The sequence below is a fragment of the Peromyscus leucopus genome, chromosome 13, assembly GCF_004664715.2.
Source record: "Peromyscus leucopus breed LL Stock chromosome 13, UCI_PerLeu_2.1, whole genome shotgun sequence".
Classification (NCBI taxonomy): Eukaryota; Metazoa; Chordata; class Mammalia; order Rodentia; family Cricetidae; genus Peromyscus; species Peromyscus leucopus.
In genome coordinates this window covers 13,977,466-13,999,388 of record NC_051074.1, presented here as the reverse complement: position 1 = coordinate 13,999,388, position 21,923 = coordinate 13,977,466, and the positions used below count along the sequence as shown (strand labels likewise).

The window sequence follows — 21,923 nt, the reverse complement described above, 5'->3', positions numbered from 1 at the left end:
TACATTTCTTTTTTTCTCTTGGAATTATGAACCTGTTGAGTCATCCATCCACAGAAGTAAAATGAAGACAGCCTACCAATGCTAGATAAATTCAATTTTAAAATGTCATGAAATTTTAAATGTCCTTACAAAAACTCCTTATTAAACTATAATAAACAAATAAGCAAATACTCAGATCAAATGGTACATATGCAAGAGTTTTACACACACACACACACACACACACACACACACACACACACACACACACTGCCAACACTAGAGTCAAGATAGAGAAAACTCTGTTTTTGTCTCCTTCCTCAGGCATTAGATTTTAAATTTCTATATTGTACAAATCCCATATTTAAAATTTATTTGTACTGAAGAAGACATCCTGTGGCTAATACCAGACATATTCACAGCCAACTTGTTCTCTAGATCCAGTGGTTTTTGTTGGACAGCATGAAATGATTCTTGGCTATAATTTTTTTCCTTTCCCTTCCAGACCCTCCCAAATGTTCTATCAATCACTTTTCACTTCTTTATTGCTATTTTATTATGTGTCATATATTCATATTTTAAATGGCATTATGAGTTTCTTTTGGAATCTTCTCAATTATTATTTGTCTTTTCCACTGAGACCAAAAAGCATGAGAAAAGGCTAGGAGGAACCAGGCAGATGGACCTAGGTCAAATAGGTCATAAGACTCAAAAGTGACTTGAAAAGATAGCATCAAGAAAATCCTTTTACATAAGATTTGAAATATAAAACTGAAAAAAAAGAAATATATTTTTGATACCAAATGCTCTATTTTCAAGGGTTGAATCATCTTAGGGGCATCCCTAGTAGTATATAAAAAAGTATATCTTTCCTGCCCTTTGCAATTTTTAACTATTTCATGCAACAATGTGTTCTTGCACTTTTGTTTAATCTACATGGTTAGGAATGATAAAGGGATGTCAGAAAATCATCCGATTCTATTTTAAAAATAGGAAAATTTTATATTTTCAAAAGTCATAGTAGGGCTTCAAAATTTAGAAGATCAGAACAAAATTACTGGTGAAATTTTTAAACAAAGAACAACTGGACTTGAATAATTGCTTTTTAAAGACTGATTAATGATAATTCACACAGTTACAAATGGCAGAACACAGCAGTCTCCTTTCTCACATGGCCCCCTATCTCTCAACAAGCTCCCCCCCATACTAATAATTAACTTTAGAAGAAGAAAAGTTCTTGAAAGCTTTGGATGATGGAGAAATATGCAAGGACAGAAACTGCCAGAAGGGTGTTTTCCGAGGAAGATTTGGGCTTATTTTCCTTAAAGACCACCCTGTAGATATTTCTTGATAATGCTGTCTGCTGTCCTCACATGTTTTACTGTCATATTTATTTAGGGTGCTCTCTTGCTTTCACAGGGGAAACAGATTTACTAACTAGTAGCATAAAGGAATTAAGCATAAATGGGTAATGGAGTGAGTGCACCCTGTGCTTCTTTCTACCTGATGACCTTCCTTCTCTTCCAAGAGAGCTTAAAACGTAGGTAAGGAAACAGAAGACCACGTGCAGCATCCCACGCTGGCTAAAGCATGCATGCTCAGTGGAAAGAACACCCTAGTCACCACTGCAAGCATGGATCAGGGCTCTTGAAACTGAAGCATATCCTCAAATTTTACACGAGTCAACCCACAGGTAAGTTTTTCTCTTCCTAGTGACTTTCCAAACAGTTACTAGGAAGGGTTAAAAACAAAATGCCATTTCCTAACAATATAAATGGAACCAATTAGGTGATTGGTATCATTTCCAAGGTTTTGATCACCTTAAAAAAGGGTGTTTGGGGCTAGTGAGAGGATTCAGTAAGCAAGGGTACCTGCCATCAAGCCTCATGACCTGCCTTCAATCTCTGGACCCCACATGGAGAGAAGCAACTTCTGTAAGATGTCCTCAGACCACCACATGTGTGCTATAGCGTATCACACTAAGTAAATACAGGTAATAAATGACTAAAGGCAACACGACTAAAAAAAAATGGGATTAATAATTATAAATATGTAAGAAAAAAGCTGCAGTAGGATAAATGAAGGCAAAGCATAGGCATTCTGAAAACAAGCAAAACCACACATAACCATAAAGCTTGGAAAGCTAAAGTGCATTCAGAAAGGTTTGCCCTGCCCCTAAGAAAAAGATCACTTAAATTAAACACTGTAGTGTTCTATGCCAAACTGCTTTTTCTTAGAATTCCTGCACTACATTCAGAACACAGTCTTTGAGACAATCAATGGTACTGCAGTGTTTTACATAACTAAATGAATGAAAACATAACTACATGAATGAGAACCTTCATCTGCCCATGAAACATGTTCATTGAAAGGTACTGAAAATAAACAGTGCAGTTATCCAATGGAATGAGTGAAATGAATAAGGACTATTTAGTCTTTCATAATGAAGATGATTACCGAAGTTGAAACGCAGGGATGTAGTGAATCATGGAGCTCACATTTCTAAGGAGACATTGGCAACAAGAAAAAATACTGAGGGATAATAGGCTTCATTTTGATCATTTCAGAGGTACTGGATAGTCCTAAATCATTCACAGGGCTCATATCAATCCGCTTGTGTTTAGTGAAGGCCACAGAAAAACAGGAAGAAGATTTGATCTCGAGTCTCCTGAAATTAGTGAGATTATCAAACAACCTAATGTAGAAATGCATTACCCTTACCTGAAGGGTAAGGGAAATAGATTATTCCATGCTCAGAAAAAAAGGGCAGAAATGAAGTGAAATAAACTATCCCGATCTTTACTCATATTTGACGTTGTTCATGAGTTCTAGTCTCTAGGAAATTATAGCTTAAAGGGCTCTTTGAAACACTGCCTGTTACAACACTTGCCTTACATAGTTAGGGCACTAACTCTGGCACACATGAAAATGAGAAGCACAGCACAAATTCAATTATTCCAGTTTCAACAGCATGCACATGCAGCTGTAATACCCTGGGCCAAACCTAACCTTTTCACACTCATGTTCATTGCTGTGAGGTGGACGGGCTGGGCTGGGTAATTCCTCCTACTCCATCTCCTCATTCTATTACCTGTTCCCAGTCTCCGATTTTTAAAAAACAAATGCTTTAAAAATGAATTAGTCCACAACATGCAAAACCTACTTGGTTTAACTACTTCCTTTTCTAAAGAGAAGCGAATTTCCACTTTGACACAGCATTCTCAGGTCATCTCTAAAGACTTAGGAGGCTTTCAGCAGGTAGAATGTTACCTTCTGGATCACCATTGCTTTCTTAGAGCTCACGTCCTGGTTCCTTTATGTCTTGTCTGTCATTCATTTATTCACTTAAAAAATTTTAAATGTCATAAAGGTGGAGGGTTATAACTTGTTTTGGTCAGTTCTTCAAAAGGCTTGCCTTGGGGCTGGACAGATGGCTCGGTGTTTTAGAATACCTGTTGCTCTTCCACAGGACCCAGGCTCAGTTCCCAGCACCCACACGGGGGACTCTCGACTGCCTGTCACTACAGTTCTCAGGGAACCGCTGCCCTCTTTTGGGCTCACCAGTCATGCACCACCCGTTGCAAATACATACAAGCAAGCACTCACACTTGCACAGAAAGTAAAAATAAATAAAGCTTCAAAATGTTTGACTTGATTAGGTGTGAAGCAGGATGTCTGCGCCCCGTACATGGGTGTAAAACAAGGAGGTGGATCTCCATGAATGTCACATATGCCCCATAGTGGCTTTTCTCATGGTATTCTGAAATCCAAAGTTCACATTGAGGGTAAACGTTGAGAATAAAAATAAATTAAGATTCAAATTTCTAAGGAAAGTGAGGGAAGAACCAGACAGTAATTAAATGCACTTTCTTCTTTCAAAGTTCTTCTTTTCTTAAGAGAATTGAGATTTAATTAAACATATTTTGGTAAATGAAAATTATTCTGCTCATGCCCCAAACCCAGGAGATTGCCTTGACACACCTGTATTGTAAGAAAAAAAAGAAAGAACTGACTTCAATCTTTACTAGTAGTATCTGAGCTCCTCCTGTTGGTAAAGTCTAGTTTGCATAAAAATCAGCTGGAAAGTTTGTTAAAATGTCATTTTCCTGGATCTACTGGTGTACTGATAAATGTATAAGCTCTATGCCAAAAATATGCACATGTGAATATATATTTACTGTAGGTTTTATTTGCAAAATACGTAGCAAACGACTCATAAAAACTGATAAAATATACAATATGCTTTATTGTAAATCCCATAGAGACAGCTGAGTCTCACAAGTTCTTTCACTGGCTTTTCTAAACATTTTTCATACCTTACTTGTGGCTGTAAGTGGGCAATGTGTAGTACATCTAGAATATCGACTGATTTTTGTTTTGTTTATTGAACTAATATAGATATATCTTGGAACTGCATTTGCTCCTTAAGCATAACAGAGTCATTACTGTCCCTGGAAATTGGTATATTATAATAATAGTTCTTTTTATTTATTTTAGTCAATCACCATAATCTTCATAGGTTTTCTAGTATTTTAGTTGCTCTAGGCAAAAAGCAAAACAAACAAGTACAAAATAAACCCCAGTATTATAAAAGATTGACACGAAGAATTCTTCATTTTCCATTGTGTGAATGTTTACAGTATGGCTGATTTCCCATCGCTAACACAACGCTGAACACACAGAGTTAAGAAGTGGGCAAAATGGTTTGAGTGTTTCTAGCACCCAGACATAACAGATGTAAATGTGTAGCGCTAATAGTAAAACAACAATAATGTGTTAAATTATCAATACTAACTGCTTTCTTAAAAAAAAAAAAGAACGATGGCTGTATATTTAACAGAGTATTACCTGTTTGCTCTTGTAAACATGCAAGACAGTGTCAGAGCACCACAGCCCATGCCTGATTGTGTACAGCATCCAGTAGGTCTAGTATGATGCACAAATTTTTATTGTCTACAAAGGAGTATTATGTAAATAGTCCTCAGATTAGATTCTCTTTGAGCTTGATTATGCACTTTAGAGGTGACTCTATTAGGATCTTCCAGCTCATTCTAATTCTTTTAATGAGACATTATAGTAGTTCTTTCGTTTAAAAAAAAAAAAAAAACTCCATAAAAATGGAGCATTAAAATATTGAGTGTAGATAAGGAAATGAGTTTGCTTATTCATTGTGGATTGTAAATTGTAAAAAGTGATTTGTTGGATAATTTGGTGGAATCTCTTAAGGTTTAAACACTCAGTGACTCAAAATAGCATTTCTAGATATCTACCCTCAAATATTTCTTAACATTATTCACTGCAGAAAAAAAGAACTTAAACAACTCTAAAAAGACAAGAATTTCACACACCTGCATGACAGAATATTCTTTAAACCGCAATGCCAAAGGTTTCTTTTCTCTTTCTTTTCCTCTCCCCTCCTATCCACTCCATCGTGTGTGTGTGCGCGCGCGTGTGTTTGTGTGTGTGTGTGTGTGTGTGTGTGTGTGTGTGTGTGTGTGTGTGTGTGTACTGGCTCATCATGGAAAAGATAATCTGTAGGAGTCACTTTTCTCCTTCCACCATGTGGGTCCCAGGCATTAAACTCACCTGCTACATGATTTTGCCAGCCTCCAAAGGAGATTTTAAAATAAGTTAAGTAACTAAAAATGATCAAAAAGGACCCAGTGTAAATACTAGGACCCATAGCAGCACTCACTTTGCAGAGGACTGAGCACAAACAGGCTTGGTGTATACTGCAGGAAAGCATATACAGGTGGAAGCTGTGTGTAGAGACTGAGGGGAGACAGCAGAGGAATCAATGGAGAGCAATCTTTGATCCAGTTTCCCACCAACTTGGCACTTAGACATCAGAGAGTTGGGAGCACTCACACACATTCAAGTGAAGAGCCTGCTTTACGCTGGAATGCAATCATTTTAAGTGCAGCTGCCCTGCCACTGATCTCTGCTCTATCTTGTTCAAAAATGCATTAGCAAGGGATTTTTTTCCCTGGGCTCACAATTTCAAAGCGTTCCCTCAATACCCCTGTGGCTGCAGCCTTGTAAGAACCGGAGAAGGCTGCAACCAGTGGAATGACAATTCCTATAAAATCCGTTTCACTTCGTGCTGCCGTTCCTACCTTTCCCACATGCTTGCTCTGCTCCTTCAGTGCAGCAAAACAGCATCCTGTGTGTGTATATGCCTGTGCGGGCCTGTGGACCCTATGATTAGGAACATGCAATTGTCTGAAACTAAGAGAAGGAGAAACCACACCTAGATGGATTATTGGCAGGGAAGAACAAAGCTGGAGAGCAAGGAGAAATCCAGACATTCTTGTTACCACGATTTCATACACACAGCTCCCTGCAAAGGTTCCCACTCAGTTAACTGTGCATTCACAGAGAAATTAAATAAAATGAAACCTGGCTGCCAGGAGTCCAAACCTAAGCACAAAATTAGAATATGGGAGAAGGACTGTTACAGAAAATCAGTCTTGCAGGTTAAAAAGCATCTACTGTACATGTGACTGGGGGCTCAGAGAGATGGCTGAGTGCATAACAGCACATGCCGCTCTTCCTGAAGACTGGAGTTTGGTTCCCAGGATGTTGGGAGCCTCACAGCTTTCTGTAACTTCAGATCCCGGGGACCTGATACTCTCTTCTGACATCCAAAGGCACCTGCAATCTTATGTGTCTACCCATGCACAGACACATTATATTTTTTAAAAATTAAAGCAGGCACGATCATGTCAGTTTTTCAGTCCCCTTGTTTACTTGTTTACATTATTATGGGTATTCTTTCATTTGCAAGCACTTCTATTTGACAGGACATTGTATGAGGACAGAATTTTCTTTTTACCTTTGCCTCCATGTAATACATTATTTGAAACAAAATAAGCTTAATGTGGTAGCTGGACAACAAATGAAGCTACAGAGAATATAGAAAAGCAGGTAGATGTGGGCAATATGCCCAGTTACATGGCAAAAACCTATGTACTACCATAGAACAATAATTAGTGGTTAGTGTGATACACCAGAATCATGGAGCAAAGTGAGGAGGACATAAGGAGATTTTGGATTAACATTTATTGCCCATCTGCTTCATGTCGGCACTTACATAACACGTATGTAACACATCACTTCTAACAACTTCATAGACACAGCATATATTCTGTGATGACTTCTAGCCAACTTTTTACTTAGAAATTTTATTATTTTAATTATGTTTATATGTGTGCTTCTCTGTGTGTGGATGTGCACATGAAACAGGTGCCTGTACAAGTCAGAAGATGCTGTTGGAGTTAGAGTTACAGGCAGCGATAACCACCTGATGTGGGTGCTGGGAACTGATCTATGGGTATCTGCAAGAGCAGCATGGGCTCCTAACTGCTCAGCTATCTCTGTAGCCCTTATCTAAAATGCTTTATACTACTTAATGGGCCGAAACCTTAGCTTTCTGGAAAATGTTGCTATTTAAAAATGACTATTCCCAAAGGGCTTGTACTAAAATTTTATGACCTGATTGTACTAATATAATTCAGAAATTTAGAAATTAAATTATTCTTGAGTTCACATCAGTTAAAAAAATAAGATTTCTAGGTTTACTTTACTTAATTTAGGATATAAGTATTAACTCACTCTCAGGAAAATGAATCTACATCTATGCTCTCAGGAACATGCTGAAACATAGGAAATGCAGGTTTATTTTCAGGGTTGTGATGATGAGGATAGTATGGAAACAGGAAATGTCACATAACCAGAACACTACTTAGAACACTGATTGACATGTGTTAGTGTCTATGTGCACTGGGGTCTTTTTACTCGAGCAGGAGCTTAATGACAAGAGATGATTTTGATGTCTTGGAAATTTTTCTAAGCTAGAGAATAGGGTTCTGCATGTGGGAGGAGACTCTGACTTTCATTCTCAGGCTGTTCTAACTTCAGGTGATGAGTCCAAGACACTTCCAACCTGAGAAGCAACTTATTGTTCAAGACTAGTAACCAATGCTAGGAAACCTCCAAAATAAGAAGGCAATTTTTGTAAAATTCTCCTAGGCGAAAAACCTGTAGAAGATTATACCTAACTCTGAGGAAAAAAAAAATTTCTTTTCAGAACAAGACATGGTTGAGAAAAAAAAAAAAAGACAAAAGCATATGTTTTGTGGAATGCATTAGCTACTCATCCTGTTGCTATAACAAAAGGAAATGTAAGGAAAGAAGGGATATTTGGGCTCACAGTTCAAGGGTACAGTCCCTTAATGGGGCGGGGCACAGGTCACAGGAGCAGGACAGTGAGGCAGCTGGGCACACTGTCTTCAGTCAGGAAGGAGAGCATGAGGAATACTCTGGCTTACCTTTCTCTTTTTTCATTCAGTCTAAGACCCAAACCCACAGACTGGAATGGTATGGACACAGTTAAGGTGGGTGTTCCCACCTCCATTAACACAATGGAGAAATCGTCTAAAGGGCTAGCCCGGAGGCATGTCTCCTAGATGATTCTAGCCTGTCCAGTTGACAATATTAACCATCACATGAGGAGAAGGACAGATGGAATCCCTGTTGCTACTGTTCTCATTTCTTTAAGGACAAGGGGGTTGGTCTTTGCTTTTTTGTGCAGTTGAACTGTAGATAATAAAAACTGCTCGGTGAACAGGAAACATCATATAACTAGAGCACTTCTTACAACACCGATGAACATGAACATAAATGCTCTGTGTCTAAACTCTAAGACCCTCGAAAAATAGCAAATATCCCTTTTACAGTACAGACAGTTATGACAAAAGATTCACTTAGGAGTATTTGCTTGTTTATATAGACCACACTGAATGCAACTAATATTTAGTGAACACTCATCAGAGAACTCTATGTGAGCTGTCTGGTCCCATTTTATAGATGAAGAGGGCAAAGAGATGCCTACATACTGGGTAAAGGTAATAAAACTAGCACGTGCCATTATTAGGCTGTCTGGATTTAGTCGTTAAACTCTGAGCCATGCTATTACCTATAAAAGGCTATCATTTTCAATTAGACTATATGCAGTTTCCCTTGAAGTTTAATTTGTGAATAATTAATCAGTGTACATTTAATAAATCATTCTGGCTTTCCCAATCTCCCATGCTGGCTTCCTCTGGCCACCGGCTTACAGGGTTAGTAGCTTTTCTGCACGCTCAAGCATGAAACTGGCCAGCATTACAAACCGAGACTATGATTCGAATACCTCTGGAGGAAGTGCTCTCAGATCCAAGTCTTACCAGGGTCACTGCCCTCCAACGCATCTTTTCTAACTGCTTGCCACTTCTTCTTTCTCTGGCAATGTCATAATACCAGGAGTCTGCCGTGCATGGGGGCCTGTTTCCCTCTCACGCCTCTGTACAGGATTTTTGCCTTTGTCTGGAATGATCTTCCCTCCTGGACCTCCCATCTGGAAGCTCTAGCTTAGCTTTCAGCACCTGGCTCAGGTTCCACCTCAGAAGCCTCCTCCTCCAGACCACACCTCTTCACCCTGGGTTGATCTGGAGTGGATGCTTCTCCCTCTCTGCAGCCTCCATAAATGGCCATGCTCACCTACGACTTCCTGTGCGCACACTCCCTCTGTGTTTGCACTACTGCTAGAGTAAACTCTGGCTGGCAGGAAGCAATGGCACAGGCCTGCCCGTGACTGGCGCTTAAAAAGCCAAATGGTTTTTGACGAAGCTCTTACAGCTTCACATTTGGCACAATGGACAAAACAAAGCAAGCGAGCCTGTCATACAATCTCAAAAACCCCATCTTTTCCCTACTTCTAGAGAGATCACAGTTCAAGAGTTTCTGGCTGTGGGTTATGTTCTCTGACTGTCAATCACAGTCCCACAAGTTTAATGAAGTTCTTTACCATCATTGTGGGAGGTTAGTTTTTTTTTTTAAAGGCCATTCTGTAAATGGAAGAGAATGCTTACTTGCTTAAGCCAAATATCTCCCCACTTCTCAGTAGGAAACAGAAATTTCCTAAGAGTGCCACACTCTTCTTAATGTACAGCTTAAATACATAAAATACCATCCCTAGTTTTTAAGTCATAAAGTTCACATCCTCACTGACATTGATATCAAAGTAGTGATGCTGCATATGTCCATGTACTTCAGTGCACAACTATACACACATAGTGCACATAATTAGCGCACTTTAATAAATAGATGATGCTGTTTTCTCCTCTTTAGCTGTTTAAGAAGAGAAGTACAAATTCTGCACAGAACCTGTTTCAACATATATAACTCCTCTAGGAATTCGTGCAGGCCTGAGCCCATCCATTCATACAGGAACCTGTTAACAGCTGGTGTGAGTGCACTCACTGGCAGATACTTAAGGAGTAACCCAAATGAACGGTTTTTGAATGAAAATGGTATCGTAAAGACACCGATATCATTTTAAAAGGAAATGATGACATCTCTTTCTTGCTCATTAGCTCTTTCCTTTTTCCTTTCTGCCTTACCATCTTCCTATATACACAAGCATACCTAAGTATATATAGTCTGTTTAAATGTTTCTGTTTGCTTTTGTTTTGCTAATTGTCTATTTTTTCATCTTAACAGTTTTAAATATACGCAACTGCGACTATGTAGCTCGTTTTAAAAACAAAGTCTTTAGAAAACTTTTATTATTAAGTGATAAATTTTTATGAAAAGGAAAAATTGCTTTTCAAAACAATATATTAATTTATAAAGCCTCTCAAACTGTACCAGGCTTACCCAAGTCTGGTAGTCTTGAGTTTTATAATTCAATTCCTATCCATCCCCAATTCAATAAATATAAAATGTCTGTTTTACTATTTCAGTGAGATTTGATACTCTCCCATGTGCTTACCTAATGTTCTGTACCATGAGACACTTAAGGACCAAGATAGTATCTACTGGCACTGAATGAATTATGTGAATTATTCTTTACACTTTTCTATTAGAGTAATAGTATATCAGATATACTATTTTATGTTACAGTGAGCTCTCTGAATAGTAATGCTAGCTGTCTTTCTACCTTTTATATAGCTTCATTTGGAAAAACTAGTCTACAAGGGAGAAAAGTCACAAAATAAAATTTCGCCTCTCTCTCTCTTACAGTAGGAATAATTACATGCTTATATATTAAAGTATCAGTACATTATTACCTTAATATTAACACAAATTGCAAAATGAGTCATCAGTGAGAAATTAAATTATGAATGTGTTATGTTTTTCAAACATCGGTGCCTATCATCCATTTAAATCTCCGAGGAATGCAGTCAGCCTCTGTCAGGAGTTCTAGAAAAATCTATGGGGAATCATGTTGACAGCAAATTTCAGTGTCTCACAGAGGGACGGGGGATCTGGTGTGTGTGTGTGTGTGTGTGTGTGTGTGTGTGTGTGTGTGTGTGTGTGCAGAGCTGGTCTGGCAGTGGGACTCAGGGACAGCCTGCTGGCCATTTCCAAAGCAAGACTTCCATCAGTGTTTCACAGGCAGCAGCAGAAGCCGCCTGCTCGTCTGATGCCAGATGCAGCATTCCAGAGCAAACTGTTTCTGGCTTCGTTCCTCCAACACAAACATTATTCCTCTGCTTTCAGCAAAGCCTTGTCTCAGAAATCCCAGTTGCTGACAATTTGCGAGTAGGTTACGGTGCAGAGATGAAAAACTATTTTGTTATAACTGGAGTTTTATTTTATTTTTTAATAATACAAATTTTATCTGTATGTTAGGTTTGTATATTGGTCCACGGGTTCTCGCTTAGTTGATCATATGTCTAATTAAAAGTTTTCACCTACATAAAATTATTCCTTTCAATATACTTTTCTAGAGGAAGATAATACAGTGCTCCAGTTCTGAGGGCTGAGACTCTATGGAGTCTCACCATCACATGGGGACCTCTCAGGAAGAGCTCTGGAGCAGTGGTTCTCAGCCTGTGGGTTGTGACCCCTTTGGGTCACATGGCTCTTTCATAGGTGTTAAATATCAGATATTTACATTACAATTCATAACAGCAGCAAAATTACAATTATGAAGTAGCAACGAAAATAATTTTATGGTTGGGGGTCATCACAACATGAGGAACAGTATTGAAGAGTTCCAGCATTAGGAAAGTTGAGAACCACTGTTCTAGAGTGTATTTCATAGGTACAGACAGACACCCACTTCTAGAAATTGTTACTGGATGGAAATCAAGTGTGTTTGAAGAAGAAAACGCATCTGATCAGTTATTAGACATATCATAGTACAGAATTCTGGAGGAAGTGTGTCAGCCCAGGACAGGAAAACCAGCCAATGAGCCAATGAGAACTCTGTTACTATTTACAATCTCATGGAACCAAGAGCACGAATTCAAAACATAGTTGGAATCTGGCTACAAGGCAAAGAACAAACGAGAAGCACCAAATTGGTTGCCTTGGAAACAGAACTCGTTAGTCATGTTGATGGTTCTGTGACCGAAGAAGGGGCATTTTAATGAAGAGCAAAGTGACCACAGGTAGAACAACTTGTGTAGGGTGATTCAGCACGTTAACCAGTGACTGAGACCAGTGCCTCAGTCCGGTGGACAATGGAGGCGTGCAGGTGTGGATTATACATAAAATACAGCAGTTTGGAGATGGTTTGCAGAATCTGTTGACCCTCCCTGCAGCTTGCTCAGAGGAAAGTCAATAAGCCAGTAGCCTTTCTATGCTTTCTAACAGTATTGACTGGTTTGAGTGACATTTCTGGCAGTCATAAAAGCCAATAGGTAAGGCAACACATTGGATGTCAACAAAATGGAAGCACAGTAGGATGGAAGTGTGCATTGTGGAAATAACTTTTAAAAGACAAAACCTTTCCGTCAGTAGATGCAAATTAAAGCAACTAAAGGCAGTTATTCCCTGCTTGGCAAAGTATATGGACAATTCTTCATTTTATTACATGGATGTTACCACACCTAGTTTAAGTAGTAAAGTATTGAACATTTTGCTCAGTTCCAACATTTTAAAACTTACCTCGAAAAGCACTAATATCCCCATAGTGAACTTGAAGGACAAAGTATTTGCTTCCAGTCTCTCCTCCAACTCTGAATCCAACACCTAAATTGTTACAAAACAAGGCAAACTGTTATTATACAAATTGATGCTTAAATGCATTAGAGTAGTAATTTTGGGCTGCTGGTCAAGGAGTCCTCAGGGAACAAAATGAATGACTTACACCGTATAAAATTAGCATACAGAAGATGAAAGAAACTGCATTGGCCAGATTTTTTAACCAGAACTCTAATAGAATCTATTCATAGTTCTCAATTTAGAACCAGAGTGGTCCCTGGTCCTTTAACCAAACAGACCACTCATTCGGAAAGCAACAGTGGGACAGAATTCTGTCCCTCTCGGTCATTTAACAAACACATGAAAAGATTCTATTTCTGTTTAATAAATATGCAATGATTTACATTTTCTGATTAAAGGAAATAGATTCTTATAAGTATCTCCGAGTGACTACTTTCCCTCCCATATGAAGACAGGGTCTTAAAAGTGACACAGAGAAAACTAATTGTTAACACAAAATCCAGGTGTTTGGGAATGCCCTTACTCTTTATATGGAGTTTGTTAATGATGTGTTTAAAATATACAGACATACGATTCACAGGCTGAGGAAATGCATCTGCTCTCAACATGTCAACACACCCATGACAGACCTTCTATGATGCTTAGGCCTGTTGGTGGGTACATGGCAATGTGCAGGGAGAATTCTTGAGGATTTAAAGCAATGGAAAGTAGAGTTCAATTAGTGGTGATGGCATGAGCTGGGGGGAAGGGCAGGTATGTGCATCTGGAAACCATCTTCCTACCACAGCACACGTATTCTGTGACAGAATTATGCACCCTCTTTAATATTCTGAAGCATTTAGGCAGTAAGAGAGAGTCTGGCCATTCCCTCAGAGGTCAGAAACTATCAACGGTTTACAGGTAAAGTCAGAAAGCCAGCTAGGTTTGGCATTACATTAAACACCTAGGTTCCAGGACTTTAAAAAAATATTGTTGCTGAAACAGCAATTTATTTAATTTCTAGTGCTCTCTTGGCTCATGAAATGTTCTTGCTGTCAAGAGCCCATGTGCCTCAGGCCAAAGGTGGTTTGAGGTATACTTGATTATTTTCTAATCCAATCCAAACTTTTTTGAGAGCAATGTACTTACCAAAGAGGTGAGAAAAAGTGGTCAACTACCTTTCAGTACAAAGTAGGTGATGCTGACACTTTTAATGAGAAATTGCAATATGGATCATAGGCAAGAACTTTTAGAAACAACCATTAACAAGCCAATGAACACGAGTTAGACTATACAAGACATTTCAGATGTACCTTTGGGGAGCCGGGTGGGAGGGGCATTTCTTGCCCAGGCATATAGAATATTGGCTTTATCTGTGCAGGTTCCTTCATCACAAAACCTGAAAAAGAAATTAGAAGTAATGACTACTTAGGTAGTGAAATATTTAAACAGCACCATATTTGGGCAGATATTTAAAAGTCAAACACATTATTATATATTTATTGTATTTTTAGGCTTAATAACCTAATGAAGCCTGGAGCAATTTCTGAATGGAAGAACCACCCGAAAAGGAAAGTGAAACATTCCTGTGTTGTGGATATACAGCCTATGCCTGGATACACTCCTATGTGAAATGCACTCTTTGCAATCACGTGGACAGCCAATCATAACTCTAAATGTTGTATTGCATAAGTACTCTACTGCAACCTAATGAGGTGGATCTCTAGACAGAGACTGACAACAATGACATCCATGTTTTGCCTTTGGGGATCGGTGATGCTATCAATACATTTTTGGCCATCTCAACAAATATGAGCCCTCAGAAGGATAACCAAAATTTGAGCATCCACTTAAAGGGCCTTTGACTATACTACACACACACACACACACACACACACACACACACACACACACACACACACGGGGATTTTGATTATACTATACATGTACAATAATTTAAAAAGATTGTGAACGCTGGCTTGCATTTGTAAATTTTTCATGTGGTGCAAGTGCCACTTCGACTTACTGCTCAGTGTCTTACTTTTCTCTCTAATGCAGAGATATTTACCTCACACAGCTGTTCTGTAAATCAAATGAGATATAAGTGGAAAGCTCTTTATAAATCAAGGCACTACATACTGTAATGCACTATTTAATAAAACACTCGCTTTATTTAAAAAAAAAATACCCACTGTGGATAGACTTAAAGGTGAGGGGAGCACTCAAGTACAGAACCTATCTTCAGTTCTACCAGTGAGTCCCTCAACAGTTGTGATTCTTGGAGGTGTCCATCATCCCTTGAAAATCCAGCAGCTCATAGAGAGAAACCCTTTTGACAGGGCTATGATAACGATGTATGTCAGGCAACTATTACAGTCAGGACTTCTGGTAGACCTAATTTAATATATGGTAGGTTGATGGCAAATTGCATTGTTTCTAACAATGTTATAACCCTCAGTTTGTCCTGTTATTGAATTAGATTTGTTTAAATTATGATCAGGCTACATTTTTTTATACTGCTTTTATGTTTGTGTTTTGGAAAACTGGTGCCAAACAAGGTCAGAGGCAGGAAATAAAATAGACCATAAAGGTTGAACATTATCAAGAACAAAGAAAAATACAGCTTCTTTGGTGGTAGCTGCCTCACAAAGGGAAAAATACACTCTCCCTGTGGCCTGGAGAGACTGGAAAGGCAGAGTGCTGTGACTTCTTAAACAGATCTGAGGCTGCAGATCTGGAAATACACAGGTTACCTATACAAAAACCATTGGTAAGTCCATCTCTCTTTCAAACTCAGGCAGGAACTCTTGCCACATTTCCTGCTACAAACAGGGGTAGGGTTGGAGAAAAGGAAGTCAGTATAGATAGTGCTGTTATCTTTCAGAATTAAGAATGAGAGATCCAGCACCAGGGGGTGCCAAACGTTACAAGTAGCAAATGTCCTCCCTTCTATAGATCAGGCTGCAGAGAGACTGTGTAATATGCATTGTAAAATGCACCAACCAGTTGTTTCTTACTGTTCACTGTCAAGTACGATGCACTAAAGATGAAGGATCATTACCATGTGAGAATTGTGTTTTGGAACAAATGTCTATGACATCCTCATGCCAAATGTGTTAAAGAGCGTAGGGTGTTGGACAGTGCCCAAAAGTATAAACACAGTCTTGGCTTCTCTGTATAATAGTTAAATAAATGAGAATGTCAGATGTGATTAACTGTGTATCTTACTCCTTGTAGGATATTAAAACTTAAAGATTTGAGTGGCAATTTTCATACCTTACAACAAGGATCATAAATATACAAGTGCCTTGCATCAGTGTGATGGCAGTGTTAAGATAATTGATATGGAAGTCAGTTTTCAATGTATGACTATACAGAAGCAGATGGACATACAACAGAGAACGTCGGTTTAGTAAATATTTCTAAGCTATACATTTATGCCATTTTCTGGCTCAAAAATGTTTCAGACACTTCCAAGAAAATGAAATTGAAATATTGTAGCATGATACAAAGACATTTTATGATATGGAACCTTGTTATATTTCCAGAGAAAACCCTCTGTTTGTGCCACGGTATTGTCCACCTCTCATTTCTCTTGTTTATACACTTCTTTTTCTTGGGACCCTCCTTCCTAGCTCTCTGCTTGGAAAGGCTACACTCCACTTCAAGGCTGAGTTCTAGTTTTCCTCCCCAGGGAAAACTCTCTGACCCCATCCCCAATTTCCCTTCTTTAACCATAGCACTGCGCTAAGCCTCAGCCTGCTCATCCATCTCAATAAAGAGAACAGGAGCACCTGAGGTTTTATTATATTTTTATTCCACAGTTCCGCCTTCTTTCCCTTCTCTGTCTCCCCTTCCTTCCCCATCCACTCCTCATAGGGGTAAGGCCTCCCTTGGGGAGTCAACAAAGGCTGGCATACTGAGTTGGGGCAGGACCAAGCCCCTTTCCCCCATGGATCAAGGCTGAGCAACAATCCCACCATTAGGAACGGGCCAATGTACCCAGTCCTGGTCTCTCTGCCAGGGTCCCCACAAACAGATCAAGCCACACCACTGTCACCCACATTCAGAGGACCTAGTTCAGTCTCATACAGGCTTCCCAGCTGTCAGTCTAGAGTCCCCACTAACTCAGGTCAGCTGTCTCTGTGGTTTTCCCCATTATGATCTTGACCAACTTTGCACCTGAGTGTTGAGGTGGAGCCTTCCACCCCGTACTCAGAGCATCTGCGAGTCTGCCTGGAAATTAGCAAACAGGTGGTGCAGTTTGCTTCTTTCCCTTTACACTTAAACAACGGAGTTGACTAAAAGGATACTGCATTGTCACATGTTAAAAAAATAATTAAAACTTTACAATGAAAGCAAAATGTAAGTGCCAGCACACTGGAATCATTACTTGCCTGGCTTCTCCTCACTCTCTTAGGAATGCTGCAAAGGGGCTACACTTTGTAACTGAGTAAGTCAGTCCGTTCTTGCAAGTCCAAAGGTCACACAGCTAAGCCACAACTCATAGTTCTGGCTGTCATTCTCTTTCATCACAACTCGTGATAGTGATTTACGGGCAGAGAATGACTTATGAAGATAAACTGTTACTGATACCGTCATACCTGAAGAGGAAATTTGTACACGCAGTTCTCAAACCCAATTTCAGGTGGGATAAACTGCTCTGACTTAATCACAAAGTCAAACAATTTCACATTCCACCTTTGTCAGGTCTGAGAGAAAAACAACGTCAAAAACACATCTTGGGACTACAGAGATGGCCCAGTGGTTAGGAATACTCGCTGCTCTTTGAGAAAAGACTAAGTTCAGTTCCTAGCACCCACACTGGGCTCACAACCTCTCATAATTTCAGCCCCAGGCACTGATGAACTCTACTGGCTTTCATGGGCACCTGAACACACACACACACACACACACACACACACACACACACTCACTTAAAAAAAAAAAAAAACTTAGTTTGTGCCCGGAGAGATGGCTCAATGATTAAGAGTGATGACTTTTCTTCCAGAGGCCCTGAGTGTGGTTCCCAGCACTCACATGGCTGTTCACAAACAGTTGTGACTCCAGTTCCAGAGAATCTGACCCTCTTTTTGCCTCCCTGGGCACTACACTCAGGGGGTACATGCAGAGACAGGCAAGCAGGCAAAAGACCCACACACATAACTGTTTTTAAATCTTAGCTTAATTAAAACAATGTCCATATATTTTTTTTTAACATGTATTAAATACACGACTAAGGAATGATGACTCACAGGAAGATATCAGGATACTGAAAATAATCTTAACGAGTGTGAGAACTAAGCAGAGCAGGCAAAATGAGAGGTCAGAGAGATGAGTTTTGTTGGTGGCACAAAACAGTTTTCCCGTTCTATTAACACAAAATGGCACTGGCAGTTTAATGGAGGGCAGAGACAATTAACATTTGAACTTAAGATGGTTCTGGGTCCTTGGATCTTTCCTACGGAAGGCTTTTACCTCTAACCCGTGGGGGAAACATTTTGGATGGTATGAATTTGTTCTGATTGTGCCAACACTGAAGAGAACAATCTTGTGGTGTTGAATTATCTCGATAAAGTATGAATGACTGTTAAAACACTCCCTGGCTGGACCTGTTAAAGGCTATTTGACGTCTAAGATTGCTTAGACAAGGTGGGAAATGACACCTTATCATCTCTTCCCTCTAAATAATAAAACCCAAGTCTAAATCTGCATGGCTTTGTGATAATGTCAACATGATAATGGTTAGTGTTCATTTTTACCTTGACAGGATCTGGAATCACCTAGGAAACAGTTTCCAGGCACAACTGTGTGGGTTTATTTAGCCTCTGGGCATGCCTGTGAGGGATTATTTTAATTAGCTGAACTGATGTCGGAAGGCGCATCTTAGCTGCCATTTGTACCCTATCTTGGGCAGGGATCCTGGATTACATATACAATGGATAAAGTGATCTGAGGGCTAGCATTCATCACTCTCTGCTTCTGACCTCAGATGTGAAGTGAACGGAGGCTGCCAGCTCCTATTACCTTGACTTCCCTTGCCTGCCGTATGGATGTTCCCTTGACCTGTGCGTTGTAATAAATCCCTTTCCCTGAGTTGCTTTTGTAAGGGACTTTTAATACATCAATAGAAAAAGGAAGTAATACAGGTAGGCCGTAAATCCCAGCTGGAATGCATTAGGTATCTAGCGACCATAGCCAGAACAGTTAACATAAAGTTAGAGGTGTTTTGCTTTTTTATTTGTGTTTGTTGAAACACAATGTAATAATTAATGGCGTGGGTGGAATAGTGTCACCTTTCAAAATTGCACTCACCAGAGTTAAATATCCAAATATAATTAATTGCTTTATAACCTATAGACTATTTCTGCCAATTCAGATAATCCTATGTAAACTTCAGTGCAGTAGTTATGCATTCACACAGTAATTCAAAAACACCTAATTAGAAAGCTAAGTTGAACAGTAGCAGCTGGATGAACGACATCATAGAAACAGCCCGCGAGATCCTCTCATCCCAGTGAGAGAGTCAATGAAGGCTGTAAGAACAGAGGGTATGCAGCCCAATTTCTCAGTCCAAATAAAGCCATCCCTTCTATGGAGGTACCATGCCAAGCACGGTAGGTCACAGAGTTCACTCTTTCACAGCCCAGTAAGGCAGGGGTAGAAGCCCTGGGTGTGGTGACGCATGCTTTTGATCCAAGCACTCTGGAGACAGAGGCAGACAGATCTCTGTGAATTCAAGGCCAGCCTGGTCAACAAATGGAGTTCCAAGGACAGCCAGGGCTCTTACACAGAGAAACCATGTCTTGAAAATCCAAACAAGAAAACCAAACCCAGCATATCCTGCCTGTACTTTCAGGAGGGGAGGCTAAAATCTTTTTAGATTATGGATTAGCCGATAGAAAAATGTCTGCCGTAAATCAAACAGTGAAGGGAAAGATGAATAGGAACCTCACTTACACAACTTAAGTAAAACATGACTCTCTAAACAGATGAAGATAGTTTTCTTCTATATCCCAGAATTTTATATATATATATATATATATATATATATATATATATATATATATATATATATATATTCCAACTATTATTTGGCTTAAAAAGGCTTACTGGGAAATGTTATCATTTTTACTATTTTCTACAGAGAAAATGTTTTGCAGTTTCAAATAACTCTGGACTTTGGAATTATAACATGTTTTTATGTTTAAAAAAAAAAACCATTTAAGTGAAAAATGCTGAAGGACAACTGAACTCAATGTTGTACTTACATATCTATATCTGTATAAAATAATGATTATAAATGTTTGTTTAAAAAGGGGAAGTGCAAATGTGAATTTAACAAGTTGTGGATTTTCAACACTGTACACAAACTCCTTTGTTACAAATAAATACTTACACTTCTAATAAATAAATAAATAAACAAACAAATAAATAAAAAGTTAAAAAAAAGAAAACCAAAACAAAACAAAAATAGCCTTGTGACAATTACTAAGGCAAAATTTGAACCCAAGATATTCAATAATGTTTTATGGCATAATGTCACTACTTTGTTTAACTCAGATGCTATTCTTGTAAGGAAAGATAACCAAAATTACACAGTGTGTTTCATTTAAAAATATTTATTTTGTGTGTATGGCTGTTTTGCTGTGTTGATGTCAAAGAGAGTGTCTAATCCCTTGGAACTGGAGTCACTGACAGTTATGAGCTGCATATGCATGCTGGGAATTGAACCCAGGTCCTCTTCCTCTGGAAGAACATCTTAACTACTGAACCATATCTCTAGCTCCCCGAGCCTCTTGTGTATTTTTATTTTTTATTATTAGAAATTGTCAAAATGTTTACAAGCATGGCACTAGTAACTTAAGTAGATGATAAAGAGCTCCTTCCACCAACTCCATAACTACAATTATTAGCTAAGGAACATAATCATTGTTGACACAGAGCAGATACCACCTGTATCTTAACCAATGGATATAGGTTTTCTATCCTAATATAACTCAGATACAATATTAAGGTAAAATAAAGGAAGTGACAGGGTAAGGATGCAGTTCAGTTGGTAGAGTTCTTGCCTAGCTTGTAAAAGGGCAAGGGTCCAATCCCTACAGTGACATAAGCAATAATAGGTGGTTTAATCCTAGCACTCATGAGATGGAGGCAAGAATCAGGTCAAGGTCAGCAAGGAGTAGAGACCCTGTCTAAATCAATAAAGGACAATATAGACTGTTAATTCTAGTTCAGTAAAAACTTGTAACAAAAGACTACACTTAAATGCATATCACATGGTGCCTAAAATTAAGGATGGTATGAGTTTTGGAGGTTTGCTATTTTTGTTTTGCTGAGAAGGATGCTCTATTTGTCTAATTTTTAGAAGTTTCTTCCATCAGAAGAAACAAAGAAAGTACTGCAGAAAACACTTCGAATGTTGCCCTGGACGGTTCGATGGTGAGTGTCCAGGATGCAGAAAAGCTGTCAAAGGCAGTGTATGCAAATCCTGATTTCCACAATCATTATGATTGGGAGGCAGGAAGCAGAACTGTGGCCTTATCTAGCAACTGTCATCACTAAGATAAAAAGATATTGAAATGAGCAACCAAGCGGAGTGCGTCTCACACAGGCTTATATATGCACTAGCTACTTTTTCTCCTTCTCCTCATCAGCATCTATAACCCTGTGGAGATGGTGGCATTTAAAAAAGACACAGCAGGTGGTTAATAAATAGAAGCAGTTGAAAGGGATTTAAGCTAATACTTCAGAGGATGGTGAAGCGAACTACAACTTTAGCTAGAGAACGATGCTAAGTCAGAACAGCTGGAAATGGCCTCCTTTAGCCAGCTGGGACTCTCCTTTTTTAAAAAAACATCAAAAGACTTGTAGAAGCCCTCTTTGATTTTAAAGATGAGCTGGTCATAAGTATCACTAGGAATAGTTTAAAAATTAAAAATTAATTATAAGAACTAAAAATAGTT

At 38.9% G+C, this 21,923-nt stretch overlaps 1 protein-coding gene across 1 annotated transcript in view; it reads right to left on the bottom strand.

Moving 5' to 3' along the window:
- Pam (peptidylglycine alpha-amidating monooxygenase) overlaps positions 1–21,923 on the bottom strand; it is a 163,830-nt gene that overhangs the window by 91,489 nt on the left and 50,418 nt on the right. Inside the window, exons 5-6 of the mRNA XM_028879086.2 lie at positions 14,268–14,353; positions 12,919–13,002 (exon numbers count right to left, since the gene is read on the bottom strand). Coding sequence (XP_028734919.1) covers positions 12,919–13,002; positions 14,268–14,353 — 170 coding nt within the window. The remainder of the gene's footprint in view (positions 1–12,918; positions 13,003–14,267; positions 14,354–21,923) is intronic.